Source organism: Leopardus geoffroyi, chromosome B1 (assembly GCF_018350155.1).
Source record: "Leopardus geoffroyi isolate Oge1 chromosome B1, O.geoffroyi_Oge1_pat1.0, whole genome shotgun sequence".
Taxonomy (NCBI): domain Eukaryota; kingdom Metazoa; phylum Chordata; class Mammalia; order Carnivora; family Felidae; genus Leopardus; species Leopardus geoffroyi.
The window spans coordinates 174,307,127-174,333,557 of record NC_059327.1 but is presented as its reverse complement, the minus strand read 5'-3'; the positions used below and the strand labels follow the sequence as shown (position 1 = coordinate 174,333,557).

The following is a 26,431-nucleotide window of genomic DNA, read 5'->3' as shown; positions in this document are numbered from 1 at the left end:
TCTTTAAAATCAGGGAGCTGGCATGATCCAGCCTGTGCTTGGCATGGACTACTCTGGTGGGATTTGGGGAGAACACGTGGGAGAGTACCCTCCAGTGTGGGCAGACCAGTGAGGAAGCTTTACAGTGGACTGAGCAAGAGACCTGGGAAGTTTGGTCCAGGCTTCAGTGGCAGTTCAGTAGAGAGAAGTGAACTAGTTCAAGAACTATTTCTGTTCAAGATACAGTCATCGGGAATTGGCGATGGATTGGAAATCAAATGTGGGGGAAAGACAGGTGTCAAGGATGACACACAGATTGAATGAATCCTACCAATGTGTGAATCAGCACATGAAAGGCTCTGAGAAGTTCTGCAACAGTTCTGCAGAGTTCTGTAACTAAGCCAGCATGTCCCACATTCATCTGAGCTCAGAATCCCCCTGTTCAGTTACTAAACTTCCTAGGAATGTAGTTCAGACAATTGAGTTAGCTACGTGGGCTTTTACTTTGAACAATTCCAAATATTCTTCACATTTTTTTTTTTTTTTGAAACCCCTGTATTAGACTTCCAGGGCTGCCAGAATAAAACATCACAGACTGAGTGACTTAAGTGACAGATTTCTTTTCTCAGGGTTCTGGAGGCTGGAAGTCAGAGATCTCGGGGTTCTGGAGGCTGGAAGTCAGAGATCAGGTTGTGGGCAGCTTTGCTCCTCCTGATGCCTCTGCGGCAGCCTGTTGGTGCCTCTGCACAGGCTCATCCCTCAGTCGGCTTGTCTGTGTCCCAGTCTCTTCTAATAAGGACACCAGTCTGATTGGATTAAGGCCCACCCTGAGCATCTCATTTTACCTTAATCACCTCTCTAAAGGTCTCTTTTCCCAATACGGTTGCATTCTGCGGCACTGAGGGTTATAGATGTAACATACAAATTGCCCACATACGAACTGGCCCATAACAACCCCAGAGGCTTAAAGTTCTCTTCTAGAGCTCGAACCACCATTGAGCATCCACCCCTACACCACATCCAAGGTCTGGTGTTCCTGTGTCATGAAGAGTCATCCTGAAATGTTTCCGTCATCAGCTCTCTCCCAGTACACGCAGTGGCAAGATTTTTGTTACTCAGACTTATTAGTAACCCTATAAAAAAAAAAACAACAACAACAACCAAAAGTAAGCAAAAATGCAACATTCAGCATTCCTCTGATCAACCCCATACCCAGATACCAAAGACGGAGATGTTAGCAGAGAAGAGAGTTTCTGGATTTTTCTTCTAACCCGGTGAGACCAGCATTTCACCTTGAAGGCACAGAGCACACAAGGGCGGGTGAGCGGTGTCCTGCTCAGCTGGACTGTGCCTGCAGCCCGTGGTCAGGCATCTGTGAGGGCAGGTCTTTTGTGTGTGGTGGGGGGGGGGGCGGGGGGGAGTACGCAAGCAGTTTGGGAGATGCTCCCTCTCTGCTCAGATGGTGAGTCATTCAACGTTTTTGTTTCTTCTCCTGGGAGAATGGCCGAGAAGTTGGTGCCAAGAGATGGTTCTATTTTTAAGAAACAAAAAAACAGGGGCACCTGGGCAGCTCAGTTGATTAAATGTCCAGCTTCAACTCAGGTCATGGTCTCACAGTTCTTGGGTTGGAGCCCCGTGTCGGGCTCTGTGCTGACAGCTAGGAGCCTGGAGCCTGGAGCCTGCTTGGGATTTGGTGCCTCCCTCTCTCTGCCCCTCCCCCACCCATGCGCTCACGCTCACTCTCTTTCTCTCTCAAAAATAAATATTGAAAAAAATTGTTTTTAAACAGAACACTGTGCATGTAAAAGTAAGACAAAAAAGTCACTAGTATAGATGGTCAAAACTGTACAGATGTATTGAATCAGCAACTCGTAAAAGCCACCTGAGAAGTGAATATTTTATTATTTTGTATACTATCTTATATTTTATATTCTCCACCAAAGTCACCTTCAGTTTTCCTGTGTATCTAGTTTCATCCACGCTTTTAAATGTCATCACATCATCTTTATTGGAATTAAGTCCCAAATGAATTGTAAACCAATGAGAACTCTCTGCTTATTTGCTGATTATATACAATTTGTGTTACGGAATGAGCCAAAATTTCTTTTCCTCCTCAGTCCTCTCAAGTCTTAAAGTCTATCAGCTGCTTTTTGGAACCTGGATATCACTAATTGAGTTGTTTTCTGAAATGCTTCTGTATTAGTCCAACAAGACGGGCAGAAAATGCTTGGTTTACACTTCAGTCAAGAATAGATTGTTTGGTTGGGGCGCCTGGGTGGCTCAGTCCGTTGAGCGTCCAACTCCGGCTCAGGTCACGATCTCGCGGTCTGTGCGTTGGAGCCCCGCGTCAGGCTCTGTGCTGACAGCTTGGAGCCTGGAGTCTGCTTCGGATTCTGTGTCTCCCTCTCTCTCTGCCCCTCCCCCGCTCATGCTCTGTCTCTCTCTCTGTCAAAAATAAATAAACATTAAAAAAATTAAAAAAAAAAAAAAAAAAAGAATAGATCGTTTGACCTGGCTTTACAAAGAACCGTGCCTCTCTCCGTAATGACAGCACTGGAGGGTCCACGAAAATGAAGTGAATGGAACAGATCTACCTGAAGTGGTTCGGCACGGGGTTGCTCTCTCTAGTCCAATTCTGGGATGCGTTCCCCCTACACGTGGCCAGTGTTCATGGGCACCGTTTCATGGATCAGGTTTGAATATGGCCTCCAGCCATGGCTCAGAATAAAGGAGATCAGAGATTGGCCTGTCTTGGTTCAAGGCTGGCTTATTGTTTTGTTCCTAGTACATACCAGTTTCATAGATTCTTTTTGGTGCTATCACAACTGCTCCAGGGCTCCTAAGGTCTCGTTAGTTCAAATCCAGCTTCTGCCACGTTAGGGCCTTGGCCTTTCGTCAGTCTTAGTTGAAGGTAACAGCCCTGCCCTCTCCTCACATGAGTGGCTCTGCAGGTATCAGGAGTCACGAGGACTAGGCAGCCTGGTAATTACATTGTTTATTTACCAGTTTCACACAAAACCAAACCAATCCCAGGCCCGCCACCAAGCATCCTTTAGGGAAGTAGATTCCAAAAAGCTTCACTGAAACCCCTTATTTAGTGACACTCAGAGACGCTGAATCACTCTACCGAGCGAGAAACACTTAGACCAAACAACCAAAAACGCGACCTTTGTCAAAGGTTTATTGAGAAAGGAAAGCCACAGAAGAGCTGGGGGTGTCCAATCCAGGCAGCTTTTGTCACACCGCTTTGCCAGGTGACGATATCCTATGACATCAGGAATGAGCTTAAGAAAAAAAAAAAGCGAAAAGGAAGGTTTGTTTCTCTGTCGAAATTGGATTAAAGCTACTGTTCCTTTTTATGACTTACACTGTGCATCTTCTTCTCCCACTTGAGCTCACTATACCCAAAACATACACACACACACCGTGCCATGGCTTCGTAACATATTTAAATAATACATTCTCCTAAAAATACCTGCCGTCACAGATGTTATCCTCCTCTCGGACATCTGCTTGTTCTAGTCCAAGGCTGTCTGCAGCTTCTGAGGATGTGACTCAGCCCAGAGCTTTTTGTTAAGCAGTCAAGGGCGCCGTTAGCATCTCTACGTGAAGAGAACAAGTGTAAAGTGATTAGTGCAGCACCTGGGACAACCCTCGTGAGCCCTGGTGGCCATGTAGTAGTGATCGAAGCTGCTTGTCACTGGATGGAGCCGATGCCTGTGACATTCTAGGATCCATTTGTTGAAGTAGGGCAAGAACCAAATGAAATGCGTTGCTTGTTTCAGAGTACTTTCCTTGCCCAAAGATGAATGAAATACTTCAGAAGGCAAAAAGAGGTTTACCTACACACCTTCACGTCCTTCAGAATGAGAATTTTTCAAGCTGCAGAAAAGCTGGAAGAATCGCGCACGAACCACACTCACCGCCTAGAATCTGCAGTTAGCTTTTCTGTTTGAACCACCTCATTATCCATCAATCCATTTTTTTTTAACTGCACACTTTAAACTCTATTTCAGAGTATTGTAGACATCAGTTCATTTCAAACATTGTAGCATGTATTTCATTAACCATGAGTTCAATTTTTACTTACAGTTCTCTTTTTTTCTTTTCCCTCTTCCCATCTGTCCCTCTAGTATCATTTACATACGGTGAAACACACAAGTCTGAGTGCGCAATTTGGTGAGTTTGGGCAGCTGCATGCGACCGTGTGCCCCAACTCCCCATCAGGAGAGAGAACATTATTATCACCCCAGGAAAATCTCCTTCTCCCCTTAATCCTCTTCCTCACCCCCATCAAGTCAGACACTATTCTGATTTTTTTTAGTCACTCTATTTTGTTCAAAACTCCAAATAAACGAATCATACAATCCGTAGGTCCACCTTTGTGTGAGGCTTTTATTCAGCATGTTTTTGAGTTTCATTCATGCCACTGCATATTCTTTTTTATTGCTCAGTAATATCTCATTTATAGTATTCCAGCGTATTCTACTGTTGGTGGACATTGGAATCCTTTCCAGTTTGGGGCTATTATGAATAAAGCTGCTATCAATACTCTTGGACAAGTCTTTATGTGGATATATATATATATATATATATATATATATGTATGTATATATATTTTTTTCATTTCTCTTGGGTAAATACCTAGGAGTCAAATTGCCGAATCAAGGGTGCTTCCTATCCTTCATATCCGTGCCTACTGGGCTCAGATTTTCTCAGAATAGCAGCCCCTTCATGCATTCAAATCCAGAATATTCTCTTCTACATACAGTAGCAGAACAAAGGGCAATAACAGTTATTTTTAGGCTCTAAACGTTCTCATTATCCTTTTGTCTGGACATGGTGTATATCCCAACCGTTGTGTTGATGTGTTGGTGTAGGGGGCACTGGTAGGAGAAACAGTTCTTTGGACATTGTGTAGGTAGCTCTCATTTTTAAGTAGCCTCTACTGCACAAATACTGTTAATGCTACACTGTCTTTGAATCCTATTCATCAGGCATGTCAAGCAGGAAAGAGCAAATAGAGAACCTCCTTCTCTCATCCTCATCTGTGGGCTAGCTGCTGAATTCACCTGGTCTGTCAGCATCGCTCCACGACACATTTCTTTTGTCAGATGCCTCTGCCATCCTCTGTTGCCTCCGTTTTAAACCCTCTGTCTGATCAGATCTCCGACCCCGTCACCTTCCACCTCTCGCTCCTAGCACTCCTTCACGGTTACGGTTCTTGGCCAGGATCACTTTTGCCCCCCAAGTGACAATGCTTTTGACTGTCACGCAGTCAGGATAGAAGCTACTAGCATACAGCGGGACAAGGTTGCTGACCATCCTACGATGCGAAGACTGTTCCCCATATGGAGGAATTACCCATCCTAAAATGCCAACAGTGCTGAAGTTTGGAGACCCTGCTTCTAAAATAGAAGACATTAGAACGGGCTTCTTAGCATGTTTTTTGCTATGGGCTGTTTTTTTAGTCTGTTGAACCCTATGAACCCCTTCTCAGAATAATTTTTTTTAGAGTTTATTTATTTATTTAGGCAGAGAGAGAGAGAGAGAGAGAATCCTAAGCAGGCTCCGTGCTGTCAGCACAGAGCCACCGACACAGGGCTTGACTCTGCAACCCTGGAATCACAACTTGAGCCAAGATCAAGAGTCAGACGCTCAACCTACTGAGCCACCCAGGTACCCCCACAATAATATTTTTAAATACACAAAATAAAATACACAGGATTACAACAGAAATGTAATTTTCAATTTAAAAAAATTATGATATAGGAACACCTGATCCTTTATAAATGCGTTAAAAAGGAAGGTCTAACAGCAAGCCTAATAACTACCATAGTTACAAGGATAAACAATATTTTGAAATCTACAACAACTCTTTTTTTTAAATTTTTTAATGTCTTTATTTTTGAGACAGAGGGGGGCAGAGAAGAGAGGGAGACACAGAATCTGAAACAGGCTCCAGGCTCTGAGCTGTCAGCAGAGCCCCACGCGGGGCTCAAACTCATGACCTGCGCGATCGTGACATGAGCCGAAGTCGGACGCTCAACCAACTGAGCCACCCAGGCGCCCCTTTAAAAAATGTTTTTAATGTTTTTATTTATTACAACTCTTTTTTGTTTTTAATCCAAAATCTGTTTATTGGGATAGTTCCCCACTCACGTTGACTCAGGTTGCGTTTAGTGCTGCTTCCGTCTGAAGGAGCATCCTTATGTGAGCCTTGCTTTTCCTCCTGTCGGCTGGCACAGGACAGTGGAGCAGCCCACACACAGCACCACCGTCTGCACGCGGCTGAACACGGTGGTGATTTTGTAGCACCCCGGGCACTTCACGTCCATGAAGTAGGAGTTGGGGCTCTGCACCAGGCGCTTCTTCTTGTGCTTCCTCTTCTCCTCCTCCGGGGACAGGCGCAGGAGGTCCTTCACGAGGGGCATGTTCTCGTGGGCAGGTCGTCACTGCTGAAAGGTATTTATTACAACTCTTAATGTAATGTGAAAACATCTGTGATTTCTATTAGAGACAAAGTCACAGGAACTGCTGATGATGCTGTCGTTTGATGGCCTGCATTAGAATAGAAGAAAATGCCTAATTTTAGTGGTTCGTGAAGAGGAGATGGGATTTTTTTCTCATTTAAGTTCACAGATGCCCTGAATCCTATCCAAGAACCCCTTGCGGCTCTGCACACCCCAGCTTACAAACTCCTACCTTCAAGGAGATTACCAAAAAAACCGAATTTATCTATATCTACACCCAGCTTCTCTGCCTTCCCTCTTCGAGCAAGAATACATGTCCCTCGCTGTCAGAGTGCACTTGCAGAAAACAGAAATTACATTAGCTGTTTCAAGCAAAATGAAATCTAATACCAGGAACCGGATGCTCAAAATATCCCTGGAAGGACTGGACTAGCAAGCTTCGTAACACTAAAAAGACCACCACAGAACTAACCCTCCCAGGAAACTGCTTCCTTTTACGCAATCAAAACAGAGGGGGATTGGAAATAGACAGTGGGACTCTTGGTCCCAGGAGCACTGCCTTAGCTGGTATTAGCCAGTAAGCTGTCACAGGTGGTGGCCACAGGGTCATGCCATGCCTAATGGATCCACCTAGGAACAACAACAACAACAAAACAGTGTCCGGTTCTGCGCAACAGTTCTGCCTTTTGCTATCAGCCAAGCACCTGGACACTGGAACAGTGTCAGAGAAAAACATCCGCGTGTCCGCTAAGGACTTGCCAACAGGAAAAGCAGAAGTAGCGTTGGCACAATCTCGGCCTCACTTCCTTCCACTTTCTCATCTTGCGGAGGATTGTCTGGGTCTAAGTCTGTATGGGAACCCTACTGCGAGAGAGTCTGGGAAATCTTCCCTTTTTTCTGTCTAGACTCTGCAGAACTAGAATACACAGATGAAGACACTGAGCCCCTGAAGGTCCACCTTATTCCTCACCCTTCTCCTGTCTAAGGCTCAATTCTTTGCTCTTCCCTCCTGCCTGCTAATAGACCTTAATTATGCTCTTTCCTCCATTTTCAGCTCCTTTCTTCCCACTGTCTCTTACCACATATCCAAATAACTTGAAAGCTTTCCTGACTTCAGCAATCCTCCCCTTAATCCTACTTCCTTCTTCCTAGTTCTTTCATTCACAGCCAGTTTGCTTCTAGGGATTGTTATGCTTGTGTTCCACTTCCTCACCTCCTCCTACTGGTTAACCTGTAACAATCTAGCTTCCAGAGTCACTATTCCAGGAAAACTCCTATTCCAAGTTACCAGTTACTTCCTTGGTGCTAAATCTAAGAGACACCTACAGGCATACCTTGCTTTACTGCACTTCTCTTTATTACACTTTGCAGATACTGTGGGGTTTTTGTTTTGTTTGTTTTGTTTCTACAAATTAAGGGGCTGTGGCAACCCTGTGTCGAGCAAGCCTATTGGCATCATTTTTCCAACAGCATTTTCTCACTCTGTGTCTCTGTGTCATATTTTGGTAATTCTCACATTATTTCAGACTTTTTTATTATTACTGTATTTGTTATGGTGATCTGTGATTAGTGATTGTGACTGACAGGTAATGGTTAGCACTTTTTAGCAATAAAGTATTCTTAAGATATGCATATGGGTTTTTTAGACATAATGCTATTGCATGCGCACTTAGTAGGCTATAATAGGGGGTAAATATAACTTTTATATGCACTGAGAAACTAAAAACTTCATTTGACTCACTTTATTGCAATATTCACTTTATTGAGGTGTTCTGGAACCAAGCCTGAAATATCTTGGAGATAGTCCTGTACAGTCCTTTTCTTACTTGACCCTTGAATGTCATTTAAAACTGCTGGCCGGGGGCGCCTGGGTGGCGCAGTCGGTTAAGCGTCTGACTTCAGCCAGGTCACGATCTCGCGGTCTGGGAGTTCGAGCCCCGCGTCAGGCTCTGGGTTGATGGCTCAGAGCCTGGAGCCTGTTCCCTATTCTGTGTCTCCCTCTCTCTCTGCCCCTCCCCCGTTCATGCTCTGTCTCTCTCTGTCCCAAAAATAAATAAACGTTGAAAAAAAAAAAATTTAAAACTGCTGGCCAATTCTTAATCCCTAAAGCACTTTACCTGCTTCCATTACTATACTTACTTCTCCTTAATTATTTGCAAACAAAAGAACTCACATATTTGTTACTGAACCAATCTACTAGTACAGAGGCATAACAACAAAGAGAAAAAATCATTTTCCCGATAAGACTTATCCAACTGCCCATATAGCGGTGATGTTTTCAGCTTGACATGGAAAGACAGATGCTAGCAACCTTGATAACAGCATAAATACACATGCAATTCTTAGAAACCTACATGGGTTCTTCTCCAATGTCTCCTCTTGGAGTTATACCAGATTTTGTTACCAGGTTTCATCCAAATCCATTACAGAATGGGACAATCCTTTTTTTTGTTTCTTGGCCAAAATCACTGGATCCCGAAAACTTTGTGAGAAGACACAGCAAGAAATGGAGTCAAACCCCTCCCCCTTTTTTTTCCTACTCTTCTGACTGCAATTTGTGACTTTCCTTTGCAATTCTTTTGTGTTTTTGTTTGTTTGTTTTAGTTTGGGGGGCTCTTTTTTTTTAAACATTAAGTGGTATTCTCCGGGAATCAGTTTTTCCTTTAACTCTGTATACCTACTGCCTCTATTTTCTTATTCAGTTTCATGGCCCTGTTTATTAGGTGTGTTTTTGATAACTGTGAAATCTTTACATCATGCCCACAGTTCTTTCCTAAGCTTTTGGCCAGTGTATACAACTGTCAACAAACACCTACCTTTGAATGATTGTCAGTCCCTTTAAATACAGAATATACCAAAGTGAAATCTTCTATTCACTCCCAAGCCTGCACTTCCTTATTCCTATCACCCAGAGACAGAGTGAATCGCAGTCCTTGTTTACCTAAGATGCTTCCGATGGACCCTTGTCCCTGCATAATTCACATAAGTTCTGCCTTTATCCTCAAAAGTGACCCAGTTAGTGCTGCACTTGAAAGCTTGCATTAAAATTACATTTGGGGACCACTTTATCTGCATTACTCTTTTTAAAGAGGAGGATAAAAAGAATGTTTTATCTCATGAGGAGAATTTTTAAAACACAACTTATACTTTGCAGTGTGCTGGAGAAAATGAAATACAAAGCAAAAATTAAAAGTAGCCTGAAGTCCAGGGGCACCTGGGTGACTCAGTCGGTTAAGCATCCAACTCTTGATTTCAGCTCAGGTCACGATCTCACAGTTAGTAAGTTCGAGCCTTGTGTCAAGCTCCATGCTGACAGTGCAGAGCCTGCTTGGGATCCTCTCTCTCCCTGTCTCTCTGCCCCTACCCTGCTCTCTCACTCAATCTCTCTCCAAATAAATAAATAAACCTAAAAAAAAAAAAAAGTAGTCTGAAGTCTGAAAATAAAAGAAACAACTAGAAGTCATTTAAAAAATGGTAAAATAAAATAACAAAAGAGAGACTCAGTGTATACTATAAATGTAAATGGTTTAAACTTCTCTATTAAAAGGCAGAGACTTGGAGTGCCTGCGTGGCTGAGTCAGTTAAGCATTCAACTCTTGGTTATGGCTCAGGTCATGATCTTGCAGTTCCTGATCTCGAGCCTTGCATCGGACTCTGTGCCGACAGTGTGGATGCTGCTTGGGATTCTCTCTATTTCTCTCTCTGTCTCCCTCCCTTGCTTATGCTCTGTCTCAAAATAAATAAACATTTTAAAAAAATAAACAAAAAGCCAGGACTTTTAGCTTGGGTCAGAAAGGAGTAATGCCAATTGCCATTCACCTAGAATAATGTGACGAAGAAAATAAACACTAAAAGGGAGGCAAAGATAAGGCAAATAAGTGCAGCAAAAAGAAATTAGGGACTGCATGTTAATATCAGAAGAAATGCATTTAAGGAGAAAGAAAGCATACATGTTCTTTTAATTTTTGATCAAAATAAAATTATGGTTTTGTATATGTCAAATAACTCTGTTTCAAATACAAGCCAAAAAGGGTAATAAAGAAGAAATTGAAAAAAAGACATGTGGAGGGAGAATTTAGCACAACTCTCCCAGTATTCCAAGATATTCCCTGAATCTGTGGGATAGACAGGTATTTTAAAAATCATGTTTTTTTTAATTCTTTCCAAAATGTGCTTTAGAAGAATATTCTCAACCAGCATCATATGATACTTGCTATATTTATATAGAGACTGACAGTAAAGATATTTCATGGTTAAAAAAAAAAATGAGTCAATTTGCACAAAAATTACGAGTTCATCCTATCTATCCTAAAGTGGCTTTTTGTTTTCATTTGGGTATATTCTCCTTGATTATTTACATATGTCTTTATATTCACATTTATTAATTGTTAAAAAACAATTGAAGTTACATTTTATATAAATACCTGCTTTATTTTCACCTAGTGGTATTTTTTCTTTCTCTAATTTCTGAATATGTCATTATTTAATTAAAGATACTTTTATTTTTGAGCATTAAGGTTGTTTAAAATATCTGATAGTATTAAAAATAAAAACTAAGTGGACCACCCCTTTTCACAGATTTTTGTTCACCTCTCTGATTCTCTGATTATGTTTTTTTTTTTTTTTTTTTGTTAGACTGTAATAATTGGAATTTTGGAGCAAAAGTTATTGACATGTTAAAGGTTCTTCAACACTAGCTGTTGTAAAAAAATAAAAATGCCAATTTATTAGACAAAAGTGTTATCCATTGATTTACATTTATTTATATCTAAAGTTGAATGATTTTTCATATTCATTGGCTGTTATTTTAGTCTTTTGTTAATTGGTCATGTCCTTTGTTTTTTGTTTGTTTTGTATTGGTGTCTTTAATAAATATGCTATTGCACTAAGTATCCTTTTAAAGTTAAGGATAGTAACCCTTTATTGTCTGTGTCAAACATGGTTTCATTTGGTCTTTGCATTTTTGTAAACAGTGTCTTTTAAGGTGAATAATGTTTACTTCTTATGTAATCTATTAACCTTTTAATATTAATCTTGATGTTTCTTCTAGACCTTTAGTAACTGAAAGGCCCTCTATTCCTAAATTAGATAAATAGTCACTTGTATTTTTCTCCAATAGTTTTTTTTTGTTCTCATATAATGTAATTCAGGATCTAACTTCTTCTGAATAACCTATTGTCCCAGCACCACTTATGAAGCAATTATAAAAATTCACAGGATCTTATATGTAGAGAAGCCTAAAGATTCCACCAAAAAAGCAAGCAAACAAACAAAAACCTGTTAGAACTAATAAATTCAGTAAAGTTGCAGGATACAAAATCAATATATAAAAATCAGCTGTGCTAACAACAAACTATCTAAAAAGGAAATTAAGAAAATAATTCCATTTACAGTAGCATCAAAATAATAAAATACTGAATAAACTTAACCAAGGAAGTGAAAGACATCTACACTGAAACCTACAAAATATTGATGAAGGAAATTAAGACATGAATAAATGGAAAGATATCCCATGTTCATGGATTGGAATAATTAATATTGTTGAAATGTTCATACTACCTAAAGTGATCTATAAATTCATTGCAGTCCCTATCAAAATCCCAATGGGATTTTTTATATAAAAAAGAAAAACAATTCTAACATTTGTGTGGAACCACAAAAGACCCAGAATAGAGCAATCTTGAAAAAGGAAAACAAAGCTGGAGGCATTACACTTCCTGGTATCAAAATATATCACCAAGCTACAGTAATTAAGCTAGTGTGGTACTGGCATGAAAACAGAAAAATAGACTAATGGAACAGAATAGAAAGCCCATAAATAAATTCATGCATGTGGGGTGTCACAAACACAAACACAAACATTCAGTCCATAGCATATGGTCAACTTTTCTTTGACAAGGGAGCTGAGAATACAGTGATGAAAGAGTAGTCTCTTCAGCAAATAGTGTTGGGAAAACTGGATATCCATATGGAAAAGAATGAAATTGGACCCTTATCTTACACCATACACAAAAATCAACTCAAAATGAGATACAGATATAAACATAAGACCTGAAACTGTAATAGTCCAAGAAGAAAGCATTTGTCTTAGCAATGATTTCTTGGATATGACACCAAAAGCACAAGCATCAAAAGCAAAAATAGACAAATGGGACTGCATCAGACAAAAAAGATTCTCCACACTAAAGGAAACAATGAACTGAGTGGACAGTCAACTGACAGAATGGAAAAAATATTTGCAAACCATATATCTGATTAGGAGTTAATATCCAAAATATATAAGGAATTCCTACAACTCAATAGCAAAAAACAAACACAAAAACGGGCAAAGGACTTGAATGGACATTTCTTCAGAAAAACATAAAAATGGTCACCTAGGTATATGGATGCTTAAAGATGCTTAACACCACTAATCATCAGGGAAATGCAAATGAAAACCACAGTAGGATGTCCATTCACGCTTATTAGGCTGACTGTTCTAAAAAAAAGTAAAATATCACGAGTGTTAGGATGATAGAAATTGGAATCTTGTGTACTTGGTGGAAATGTAAAATGGTGTAGCCACTATGGAAAACAGTATGGATGTTCCCCAAAAACTTAAAAATAGAACTACCATATGATCCAGCAATCCCACTTTTGGGCATTTATCCAAAAGAATTGAAATCTGGATCTCGAAGAGATATCTGCACCCCCATGTTCTTTGTAACATTCTTCATAATCACCAAGATGTAGAAACAACCTGAATGTTCATTGATGAATGAATAGACAAAGTATACATAGCTGTACGTACAATTGAATCCTCTTCTGCCTTAAAAAAAGACTGCCATAAGTTGACCACATGAATGAGCCTGGAGGACATTATGCTCAGTGAAATAAGCCAGTCACAGACGGACAAATGTAGCATAGTTGCACTAACATGAGATATCTAAAACAGCCAAATTCGTAGAATCGTAAAGTAGAGTGGTGACTGCCAAAGGCCGGGGTGAGGGGGACCTCAAGAGTTGTTGAATTGGTATAAAATTTTAGTTTTCCAAGATGAATAACTTTTAGAGATCTATATAGTTAACAATACTGTGCTAGTCTCTTAAAAATTTGCTAAGAGGGTAGATCTCATACTGTGTTCTTACCATAGTAAGTAAGTAAATAAAATCCATAGTTTAAAATTCTTCACGTTTTATACACTAAATTCTTATATATCTTATGATCTCACTTTAGGGGAGGGGAGAAATGTTTATCTTATATTATTTTTATGTCTGATTTTTACCATAGCTCTTTGGGAGTTTTTAGGCAAAAATAGCTCACCATTTAAGAGTACCACTTCTCCAGGGTGACAATCTTCTTTTTTTTTTTTTAGTGCACATTATACACACTGTGCTGTGATATGGTTAAGGTTCAGTTAAAATAGGGGTTAGCCTATATAAGTTTTAGTGCAAACAAAAAAAGTGAGTGAGAAGAATAAGGCTACACTTTTCGATGAAAGAATTGTGGGTGACTGTGAGGTATGGTTACGTAATTGTTGACTATGAGAGGCACACCGATGTGTTTTTCCATTTTTAACTCAACAAACATTTATTGGACATCTTCTCTGTGTGTGAAATATTATCGAAGACCCAGGATAACCAAAAAGAATGAAAGGACGTCCCTAAAGCAACCATTGGACCCTCCTGGACTCAGAACGAGCACAGAGTTTGTTCAGTGAATCCAGGGTGCCAGGTACATCTGGCAACCAAAAGAAACCTTTAGTGTCACATCCAAAACGTCAGTGCACATGAGTAATCTGAGATTTTACCAAACAGGATTATTATAGTCAGTGAACAATATGTTCCTTGACTTCTTGAGATTGACTTTACCAAATTTGTCATGAGACATTCTCTCCTCCTAGGTCTTCTTTTATTCTAAAGACCAGGTTACATATCTTTAAAAAAAAGAGAGAGAGAGAGAGGATGCCATGAATCTAAGGCCCTTGTGAATCTTTTATTCTTTGCATCTATTTTGAGGGAAGGTAAATATCAAGGCACTGTTTTCAGTACTCTCCAGGTGTTAACACATAAAATTGCCCTAACAACCATATGGAATGGTATTACTATTTGCAGTTTATGGATGAAGAACCCAAGGCAGAGACAGATTGGGTGATTAACCAACCAAAGCTAGGAAGTAATGGGAGGTTTGAAAGGGGCAGTCTTCATTTTTCTCTTTAATTCAGAGTCCTCTACCCCCCGCCCCCCATGTTAATGTTGGTATCGTCTGTAGTCCTAGCCATGCTCTTCTTTGGCATGTACTAGAAAGGATGTGACTGACTTGGCTCTGCTACCAAGATTAACGTTGGTCTTAGTACAAATCTCTAAGCGGCTTTGTAGGGCTTCTCTCCCCCCCCCCCCCCCCCCCACCCCACCAAGTTCTCAAGCTGACTTTAACCAACTACGATGGATAAATATTAACTTTTAGGTCAGCACCACCATGCGTCACAGGCCAGAGTCTAAATACCAGGGAACTTTAGTCTCTTCCTGTGTTCTCTCACATGGGCAGAGGAAGACAGAAATGCAGCCTCAGATGTTTCCCTGCAAATCAGCTAGATGGTTGTGCCACTTTGTTCACTCAGTATGATCACATTGTGTCTTTGTAGATATGTGGATGATACATTTTTAATGACCACGATAATCAGAGGAATTCCACTGTTGGTCATCAGATCTCTATGTGTTTGGGTTCACAAGTACAGATACATGTTCAAAGAAATACAAAACACACACACACACACGTACACACACACACACACACACACACACACTAAAGGTCAAGGGATCTTATAAATTATTTAATGCAAGCCTTTCAATTTATAAAAAAAAAAAAAAAAAAAAAAAAAAAAATGAAGGGGCACCTGGGTGGCTCAGTCGGTTAAGCATCAGACTTCAGCTTGGGTCATGATCTCATGGTTCATGAGTTCGAGCCCCACATCGGGCTCTGTGCTGACAGCTCAGAGCCTGGAAAGTGCTTCAGATTCTGTGTCTCCTTCTCTCCCTGCCCCTCCCCCGCTTGCGCTCTGTCTCTCTCTCAAAAATAAATAAACATTTAAAAAAAATTTTTTTAAAAAGGAAAATGAATACCCAAAATATTATTTACCAAAATCACATAGATGTTATTTTTGAAAAAGCACTCCCATGTTAGCTCTCTATGTACTACTGCACTTTAAATTGTTTTAATTTTTAATCACAGCTATGTAGTAGGGTACAGTTAGAAGATCTCCTAGTTCTGCAAGGGTTCTCAGGAAAAAGAACAGATCCCAGGTCTCCTGCTCCTTAGTTCCTCTTCCCCAAAGAAACCATTTTCAACTCTTAGCCTGGTATCATCTCCACATACCTTCATGGCAAGCAAGTATTGCCACCTCCTGATTGTGTTAGTTTGGGACATTGTACATGGACTCTCTCTAATGGATCATGAGAACTTAAGCTCTTTATTCTTCTTATCCACATCATGCACAATCAGTTTCTATCCTCACGGTATAATTATGTCTTGGTTTTAATTAGAAAAATGTGCAAGGTTTACATTGGCTGTATAGTTGACCCTTGAACAACATGAGTTTGAACTGTGCATGTCTACTTGTATGCAGATTTTTTTCATGAATAGAGTACTGTAAATGTATTTTCTGTTCCCAGTGATTTTCTTAAATTTTTTTTAATGTTCATTTACTTTTGAGAGAGAGAGAGAGAGACAGAGCATGAGCGAGGAAGGGGCAGAGAGAGAGAGGGAGATACAGAACATGAAGCAGGCTCCAGGTTCCAAACTGTCAGCACAGACCCCGACACAGGGCTTCGAACTCACAAACTATGAGATCATGACCTGAGCCGAAGTCGGACACTTAACTGACTGAGCCACCCAGGCACCCCTTCCAGTGATTTTCTTAATAGCATTTTCTTTTCTCTAGCTTACTTCATTATAAACATACAGAATACAATACATATATATAACATGTGTTAACCAACAGTTTAAGTTGTCAGTAAGGCTTCAGGTAAACAGTAAGCTATTAGTAGTTAAGTTTTGGGGGAGTCAAAAGTTATACATGGATTTTCAACTGTACAGGGGAGCCAATGCCCCTAATCACTGCATTGCTCAAGGGTCAATTGTATGTGCTATTCAGAAATGGGGCATATACTAAACTTTTTTTTTTCTTGCACAATTTATCCCTAGAGTTAATAATTTCCTTTTTACTTGTTTATTTTTGTATGTTTGTGTTTCTTGAGTGTGTGGGGGTTTTTTTATGTTTATTTATTTTTGAGAGAGAGAGAGTGCATGCCTGAGCTGGGGAGGGGCAGAGAGAGAGAGAGAGAGAGAGAGAGAGAGAGAGAGACACGTTATCTGAAGCAGGCTCCGGGCTCTGAGCTGTCAGCACAGAGCCCAATGCGGGACTTGAACTCATGAACCGAGAGATTATGACCTCAGCAGAAGTGGGATGCCTAACTGAGCCATGCAAGTGCCCTTTGAGTATGTGTTTTTTATGTATTTAACTATCCATCCAGTACTTAAATATTTACCAGTTGTCTAAATACTCTCTCAAGATGTTCCATGATTCTGTCAGTTTCATATGAGGTGTTGGGTAGAAGTCTCTCTCGGGGACTTCCGACCTGCTCATCTGGACTGGTTGTCCTCTCTGCCTGGTTACGCCGAGATCTCTTGTCATCACCATCTGAAAGAGTCCCTTAGCTCCTATTTCCTAGATGTCATGTCTTCCTTTTGTTTGTTTTATTCCCTCAACATTCATGGACCACGTCCTACAATAGCTTTCTAAGAAAAAGTATATGGAGGAAAAGATTATTTAAGGACTTGCCTGTCTAAAAATGTCTGTATTCTACTTCCCCACTTGAATGATAGATTGCATAGAGACTTCTATGTTGGAAATCATTTTCACTCAAAACTTTTTTTTTTCCTTTAGAATTTTGAAGACACTGCTCTGTTGTCTCCTTGTTCACAATATGGCTGTTGAAAGGTATACCACCATTTCAATTCTCAGTCCTTTATATATAACTGTATTTTCTTCTTTGGATGTTGGTTGAATATTCTTTATCCTAGTATTATGAAAGTTCACAGTAATATACCTCAGGTGTGGATTTATTTTCATTGTGCTGGGTACTTGGTGGGCCCTTTGAATCTAGAAAATCTGCCCTCTAATTTTGAGGAATTTCCTTGAATCATTTTATTAATGTTTTCTTCTCCTGTGGGTGTTTTACTTCACTTTCTAGATCTCCTGGAATTCCTTGATTATGTATCTGCTTTTCTTATCCTTTTTCAACATAGATTCCTTCAACTGAGGTTCTTATATATGTGGTTATGTTTTTCATTTCTAAGAGTTTTTTTTTGGGGGGGGGGGTTGGTTTTTGAATGCCTTTTTTTTACAGCATCATTTTCTTGCTTTGTGATACCCTGTACTCTCTTATATCCATGAGTGTTTGAATAATAATTTTTGAAATTTTCTTTTGCCTCATAGTTCCCAGCTCCCTCTAGATTGTTTCTGGTTTTCCCCTGGCTATTTGATAATCACTGATGTTCTGCTCACATGTAAGAGCAGGAAAGTAAAAACTGAAGTTCAGAATATGAAAGGGAGTGGGAGGGAACACTCACTGAGGGTCACTTGTAATACTGATCTGGCTGAGCCAGTTGCTGGGGAACTTCTAGTGTCAGTATCTTCAGGGCTTTCCCCATGGATTGGTCACATCCTCTAAGAAAACGCCTCTAAGCTCTTGCCTGGAGGGTAAGAGCCTGTCTGCCAGTGTGCGTTTGGGAGATGAGAGTGGGGAGTAGACTGTAGGAATCCTCCTATCTTGATGTGATGTCCCACCCTGAACATTGCCCAGTACACCCCACCCCCCCACCCCCAGTTCAGAGACCTTCTAGTTTTGCCCCCTCTGCAGGATAAACTTCCAGGCTCCTGCTGAGGTGCTGTCACGCAGGTGACAGTAGGGGAAGGAAGGGAGTGTCCACTGCTTCCTAAACAGAGTTCAACCACTACCACCGTTCTGGCCCCAGCTTCCCCCCTGCCTGAGGCACCTGCTGCCACCAGTCGCCACCAATCGCTGAGCCTTTTGATGACCCTGCAGTGTGAACGGTGGTGCTCATCTGTCCACTTGCAGCTTCTGGCCTAGCTTTCTCAGGTCCACCGGATGAGTGGCCACTGTCCGCCTGCTTCCTAGCTTTCAAAATGCTGTCATTGTCACCTCTCCTGATTCTGTTGTTAAAAAGATACATGTACATACACACATATAATTATTTTAGTTTTAATAAGATTTAGGAGTAGCCCAAAATTGAATAGTATTTTTTTAACGTTTATTTTTGAGAGAGAGAGACAGACAGACAGAGGGCACACAAGCAGGGAAGGTGCAGAGAGAGGGGGACAGAGGATCCGAAGGGGGCTCTGCACTGACAACTGTGAGCCCAATGAGGGGCTTGAACTCACAAGCTGCAAGATCATGACCCAAGCCGAAGTCGGCCACTCAACCAATTGAGCCGCCCAGGTGCCCAAGTGAATATGTTGGATCCACTGTCTTTACCTGATGTCCTACCAACACATATTTAAATACAGATAGTATTTACCAACATATTACACCACAGAGTTCCAAGAACATGTAATTATCCACTCTAATTTGTGATAAATGACAGGATTCCAAATAAAAGATTTTTTAAATTGTTTATCAGGAAACACAAAAACCTAATTCACCTGTGAACATAAATTCTTCTCTCTCACTGTTTAACATATAACTTAAAAATCATTCTAGGCTTTTTCAACAAACAACTACTTTATTGCATATCTGCTTGGTCCATGGCACTGTGACCTGTTCTGTAGAGCTTATAGCCCTCTCTTTGCCCCTACCCCTCGACTGAGATTTATCATGCCACAAATGATTAAAGTTTAAGACTGTATTTCATTTATAAAATGGCTTGGGAACTTTTTGCAGGTGAGAGAAACTATTCCTTAAACTACAGACAGTGCCAAGAAAGTGAATGTTGGCGTCTATTATCTGCCGTGCAGTCACTTTATCATTTTTTCTCTTTCCCCAGTGGGGTGCCACTGGCATTTTGAATGAGAAAAAATTCTGTTATGCTGGACAAGCCCAAGCGTCACAGTCTGGTTAGCACGTAAACATTAAATGCCATTAGTGCCCTGTCACTGAGACACTAAAACACTAATTGCCCCATGTATTTCCAGATGTCCTTCCCGTATAGCCAAGTGTCCCCAAGGGGCAGTAACCTCCCTCCCCAGAAAGTCACGGATTTTTCACACAGTTCTTTGAAATGGATCCCGTTATGTTTTATAACAAAGATCACAAAGCCTCTGATAGGTTAAATAAGTTCTTTATGTTCACCATAAGCCAGCACCAGATTTGAAAATGAAGTCTAATTCCAAAGGTTGCTCTGTCTGTTAGCAGTTGCTGAAAGAGTTCACGGAGGTTGTATTAGCTTGGGCTGCCATGACAAAATATCAGAGACTGAGTGGCTTAAAAAATAGAAATTTGTGGGGCGCCTGGGTGGCTCAACTGGTTAAGCATCCGACTTCGGCTCGGGTCATGATCTCACGGTCCGTGAGTTCAAGCCTCATGTTGGGCTCTGTGCTGACAGCTCGGAGCCTGGAGCCTGCTTGGGATTCTGTGTCTCCCTCTTTTTTTGGCCTTCCCCTGTTCATGCTCTGTCTCTGTCTCAAAAATAAATAAACATTAAAAAAAATTTTTTTAAATACAAATTTGTATTTTCACAGTTTGGGAGGCTAGAAAGTCCAAGATCAAGGGCCCGGGGAGGTTCAATTTCTGGTAAGCACTTTATTCCTGATGTGCTGTGGCTGTCTTGTTGCTCTAACCTCATGTGGCCCTAAGCTTGTGCATGGAGAGAGAGAGGAGAGCTCTCTGGGTGTCTCTTCTTATAAAGGCATGAATCCTATCAGACCAGGATCCTACTCTCATTTAACCTTAATTACTTCCTTAGCTGCTCTTTCTCCAAAGGTAGCCAAAATGGAGGGTTAGGGCTTTAACATATGAATTTAGAGGCAACACGTTCAGTCCATAACAGAAGTTGAGGACTGAAAATACCTCATTTGATTGGTGCTTGAACACCGGATGACCTCTGTACCGACAATTTTGGTATAGAGGTAAGGCCAGAGGCCATATGGCAAGAAGCAGATACTCCAGGAAAATGTGGTGATGATATGTATCTTAGGGCAGAGAGAGATGGGAGAGTGAGTGAGCAACACTCAAAGTTGAGAACCTGGCGTATAGTAGAGACCAAAAGGAGAGGTATATGCCATCTGTTTTCCTCCACAAATGGAAATTACGCACTCGTGTGTTATGTGCACACATACGTAGCATTCCTGTCTTAATTGGGGCTGCTATGACAAATCACCACGGACAGGGTGGCTTAAACAACAAACATTTCTTTCTCATGGTTCTAGAGGCTGGAAATGCAAGATCAAGATCCCAGCTTGGTCAGGTTCTTGGTGAGGGTCCCCTTCTGGGTTATGTGCTCACATGGCCATTCTTTGGTTCCTGCACAAGACAGAGTGAGAGAGTGATTAATCTCCCATCTCTTCCTTTTACAAGGACACTCATTCTTTTTCTTTTTTTTTTTTTTAACTTGATTTATTTGAATTTTTTTTCTTTGAAGAGAAAGAGAGACAATGCAGGCGAGGGGCAGAGAGAGAGGGAGACAGAGGATCAGAAGTGGGCTCTGCGCTGACAGCAGAGAGCCCGAAGTAGGACTCAAACTGATGAACCCACGAGACCATGAGCTAAGCTGAAGTCAGACGGTGCCCCACGAGGGCACTCATTCTGCCATGCAGCTTCGCACTCCTGACTTTATCTAACCCTGATCACCTCCCAGAGACCCCCACCTCCAGATACCGTCATAATGAGGATTAGGACTTGAACGTATGCACGTGGGACACAAATATTCAGCCCATAGCACTTCCCTCACAGCCAAATTAGCACTGACATTTCAAAAAAGAGGAAGTGGCAGAAAGAGATGAGGGACAAAGTGGGTTCTTTCTTGAAAATACTTCACCTGCATTGGATTATGTCCATCATGAGGCCATTTGAGAACAGGAAATACATTCTTAATGTATCAGTTATCTATTGCTGCACAGTAAGGTATCCCCAAAGTAGTGGTTTAAAACAACAGTAAACATCATCATCAATGGTTTCAGTGGGTCAGGAATTAGAGAGTGGCCCCAGTGGGCATTTTTGGCTCAGGGTATATCATAAGGTTGCAGTCAGTTGTCAGCCATGGTTTTAGTCACTAAGGATTGACTGTTACACTTCCAAGATGGCACAAGTCCTCCTCAAGGGGCCTCTTTACTGCTTGTGTCCTCACAGCATAACATCTGGCTTCCCTCAGAGTGAACAACAGGAGAGAACATCACAGAAGCCGTAAGGCCTTTCCTAACCTAGCCTTGACTTAATCATGTACCGTCATTCCCGCCATATTCCTTTCATCCCACAGGACAGCCCCAGATCAGTGTGGGAAGGGAACTACGCAGGGACGCAGACCAGGAGGCAGAGGCCACTGTGGGCCAGTGGGCAGGCTGACTACCCCACCTAATAACCGTTCTGCTATGGTTTCTCACCTTTTACTGCTTAGTGAAGAAAGGACTTGTTTAAGAAGTGAAGGTTAACTAGATACCCTCTTCCTATGTGTATCTAAGGCAGATGACTGAGGTGATGTTGACAGAGGCCAAAGCAGTAGTCACTCTTGGAGAGTCCAAGAAGTGTGAAGGAGCAGAATTTGGTGCCAGGAGGGTAAAGAAGGACGCTTGGTCCCAGAAAAGAGAAGAGAAGGTAGAGGCCCAAGGACTCCAGCCTCTCTGCTGATCCAAGACATCCAGATTTAAGATGGAATAATTACAGGTGCCAAACTAACAGTTCCAACATTTGTTCAGTCCAAAGGCACTAAAATTGGACAATAGAAGGAGGTTATTCATTTCAATTCTGCAAACATTTGTATGTTTCCTCTAGGACAGGAAAAGAATAGCGATGGGACAGTAACACAGAGGAGGGAAGCTACCAACGAGTAGCTAACTCGGCTGGGTACACAATTGCTTTGAGTTTTTATGGTAACCCAGTGAGGTCACTGCTGTTGTTTTCATTTAGTGGGAGTAAAATTGAACCTAGAAGATTTATGGTCAGCCACATAACCTGTTAGTAGGGGCCAAAATTGAACTTAACTTTAAAATAGGCCTTCCCAGCCTCTAAAAATCAAACTGAATTAGTTTGAGTATAGGTAAGGGCAGCCACAGGAATGCTTAAGGTGGGTGAGAACTAGCCTCTCTCCAACATCTCCCCTCCCAAGATACAATGAGAGCAAGTCTCAGACCAAATTCCCCACACATGTATTTTTTTAATGTTTATTTTTTTAATTTATAAATAAATTAATAAATAATATTTTAGATTATTTGTTTTTTATTTATTTTTTTATTAGGGAAAGAGAGAGAGCACAAGCAGGGAAGGGGCAAAGAGAGAGGGAGAGAGAACAGGGGAGGGGCAGAGAAAGCCGGAGAGAGAGAATCCCAAGCAGGCTCTGCACACTGACAGCACAGAGCCTGATGCAGGGCTTGAACTCATGAACCATGAGGTTATAACCTGAGCCAAAATCAAAGAGTCCAAAGCTTAACCAACTGAGCCACGCAGGTGCCTCCTCAACACGCATGTATTTTTAAGCCACATTTACTAGCAAGCAGCCGCAAAGCAATACGTGTATCTGTTTTGTAAACTTGAAATGCTGGTTGTCTAACTTTTTAGGTTATTGTCCCACCACCCTGCAGAAAAGATCCTTGATGACCTGACAGTATTCCAGACATAGTATTCGGTTACTATCCTAGTCAGCATGAGGCAGCAGAAATTAGGGAATCCAGTGGTGTGGGTCACGGGACCGGGAATCTGGCTTCAGACAACACGCCCAAGGGTGCAGAGTGCAGGCTTCTCTAGAGTCAGGCTCCCTGTTCATAAGGGGCCAGGGAAGCCCACCTGCAAACCTTAAGTCACCCAGCTAGTGTCTGTTTCTAACATTTCATTTCCTGATCGATAAGCCACAGATTTCACAAATGAAAACCCATTTATGCCATTCACTCACTCATATCTTAATCAGGAGGCGGCTGGAGTTGCATTTGGGGTGGTCTTCCCGATTAGATACTAGTTGATCACCCCTGAAGTGTAAAATTTTTACTACCGCTACGGTTTAATAAACGAAACATTTACGTCATACTGTTTAGGGTGAAGTAAGCTATAGACATCAAAGCAAAAAGACCTGTAAATTCTCAGCCCAGAGAGTGGACACAGGCAGAGCTACCTTGAGGACCGACACATACTATCCCGTTGGAATCCAGTACCAAATTCGATGTACAGTTACCTTCACATTGCTTCATGTGAAGCTTCTTAATCAGATGATAAAATTCTTGGAAAGAGTGGGTCATACATATACCTTTTTTATTTTTCCACAATGGCTGTCACAGTGCTAGACACATACAGGTACATAGAGGTGTAGAATGTATACTTTTCCATTGTTAAAATCTATGGCAATATCTTACAAATGTTTGGGCCTGAGGATTCTGTATTTACTTTGAAATTCTAAAGTGCCTCAATGGACCAAAAACCCGGAGACATCAAAACACTACCTGGCTCACTTGAAATGATCCAGTGCAATTTAGGACTGCAACGAATAATGGAAATGTTATACATTTTGTGTGGTTTTCTTTTTTTTTTTTTTTAATTTTTTTAATGTTTATTTATTTTTGAGACACAGAGAGAGAGAGACAGAGACAGAGCCACAGAGAGAGGGAGACACAGAATCCGAAGCTGGCTCCAGGCTCTGAGCTGTCAGCACAGAGCCTGATGTGGGGCTCGAACTCACGAACTGTGAGACCATGACCTAAGTTGAAATCGGATGCTAAATTGACTGTGCCACCCAGGCGCCCCACTTTTTGTGTGGTTTTCTTTTCATGTCAATTCGCAGCCTTGGTTCCAAGATATATTAAGCTTCATCAGGCGATAAGCATAACGTATGAATCCTAATATCTAAATGTAAGTGGCAATACCTGGCTTCACTTCAGAATTTTTTTAGTTGAGTTTGTCCATTTCCACCAAATGTAATCCTGTCGATCATCAGCTCCGGGGAGACGGAAGTTAGTACTTGGTTTGTTTTTATTCCAGGTGTTGCTCGAATGCTAATAGTTGAAAAGCACTGTACTATTTGACCCCGAAGAGCTTTGACTAAAGGGATTTCCACGTGTTCACTCCTGTCCCCAGGGAGGAAAGGTGTATAGGTCCTTCTGTTTAACAGGTAATCACTGCACCTGGCAGCAGTTAGTGCTGAGTGTTTGGTTTTGTTAGGCAATAGCCCTCAGCCCCACGGCCAGCCCGCAGCCACACCCCAGCCAGCAGGGCCCAGGGCTGGGTTTTCTGTTTGGTTTTTAACCATTGCACAACTGTGTAAAGTCCTAAGAACCTGCTAGGATTTTAGCTGTGGGATGTGAGCTTTTGGGGCGCCTCTGGCACAAAGAAAGGAGAACGGGCAGAACAGCCCCACTGTAGGTCTGGTGAGGTCAAAAGCCTGGTGAGAAAATGCTTCAGGAAGAAAACAGTTTTTTGCAATGGCCCAGAGAGAGGAGGAAGCCCTTATAGATTCACTGAAGCGGTCTCCTAGGCAGGAAAGCTGCCGATGAGTTTAGGAAAGGAAGAGTTTGAGATTGAATTAGAAAGACTGATCCCATAAATGTACTTTGCATTCCTTCCAAATTCACATAAAAGGACACAGGAGTATGTATGCAACAATATTAAAAATACTGTCGTTGAAGGAACTATTCTCGTGAACAGTTTTAGCCCTGGTGTATATTATATAAACTCCACCAGAAGGGAAAAGCTTCCTCCTTGGTTCCAGCTTCAGTTTGCACATATAAATACACACACACACACACACACACACACACACACACGCACACTCATTTTAATATTATTCATTTCAAAAATTCAGTGTAGGTAATCTGGTTCAGTGCTCATGGTTTGAGATTTTAATTCTGACATATTTGGTTTATCACATTTTGAAATTTTTTCGTATTTGGTTTATCACATTTTGAGATTTTTTTCCATTTAGGATCTTTTCTACCCAAGAACCTAGCTTGAGTTTTTATGAAACAAAATGACATAGCAGCTCAGATTGAAATCACTGAGTTTGAGTAATGCTGAATTTAACAGGATGTTATCTAAAAACCTTATACCTTCAAGTGTTTCTAGACTAAATTCTGTGATTTCCCCAGAAACACATTATCAAATAGTCTTCAATGATGTGCCACATAAGTCTATTTATTACAGATGTAGGTACTTTACATTACAGCCACTCTTTTTTAATATGTCTTGCTTTGAGACTCACTATTCCTTCCTTTGTATTTTCTCCCCAACCATAAGATTGTGTATTACTGATGCTATAAATATCTTCTTTTTTTTAAATTTTTTTTAATCTTTATTTATTTTTAGAGAGAGACAGTGTGAGCAGGGGAGGAACAGAGAAAGAGAGGGAGACACAGAATCTGAAGCAGGCTTCAGGCTCTGAGCTGTCAGTACAGAGCCTGACGTGGGGGTCGAACCCACAAACTGTGAGATCATGACCTGAGCCGAAGTCTGATGCTTGAACGACTGAGCCACCCAGGTGCCCCTAAATATCTTCTATCTTAAGGCGAGACTGACTCCTGGTTGTTCCCTTATGATCTCTGTGTGCAAAATGCTTAGTGTTTGCTGAAATTGCCTGTGGCTTGTCAATTAATCCTAGGTGTCCCTGAAATCTGAATAAAGAATAGGGTTTATAAATCTACATAAAATAACAGGACAAGTGAGATTTTAGAATCTCTGGCTTCCTTGAGATTTGATCTAGTTAATAACCATCGCGACAGGGCTGTCCTTTTATTCTTGGAAGAAAATACTGTCTTCTAGAGAGGGAAAAATGGAACCAATTCAACCTGCTTA

General features: G+C 41.2%; 2 protein-coding genes across 5 annotated transcripts in view; one reads left to right on the top strand and one right to left on the bottom strand.

Moving 5' to 3' along the window:
- CB1H4orf19 (chromosome B1 C4orf19 homolog) overlaps window positions 1–26,431 on the top strand; it is an 86,089-nt gene that overhangs the window by 24,918 nt on the left and 34,740 nt on the right. For 2 of the 4 annotated variants that reach the window (XM_045474289.1, XM_045474287.1), the window contains exon 2: window positions 17,377–17,430. The exons of the other annotated variants lie outside the window; for them this stretch is intronic. The gene's annotated coding sequence lies outside the window, so the exon portion shown is untranslated. The remainder of the gene's footprint in view (window positions 1–17,376; window positions 17,431–26,431) is intronic. 4 annotated transcript variants of the gene reach the window in all.
- LOC123596079 (40S ribosomal protein S27-like) lies at window positions 6,105–6,453 on the bottom strand. Its single transcript, XM_045474292.1, has one exon. It carries the CDS (start codon window positions 6,411–6,413, stop codon window positions 6,189–6,191), a length of 225 nt encoding a protein of 74 aa, XP_045330248.1. The 5' UTR covers window positions 6,414–6,453; the 3' UTR covers window positions 6,105–6,188.

Excerpts from the sequence above, each read along its gene's own strand:
- LOC123596079 (XM_045474292.1), bottom strand. The coding sequence starts at position 6,413 with ATGCCCCTCGTGAAGGACCTCCTGCGCCTGTCCCCGGAGGAGGAGAAG.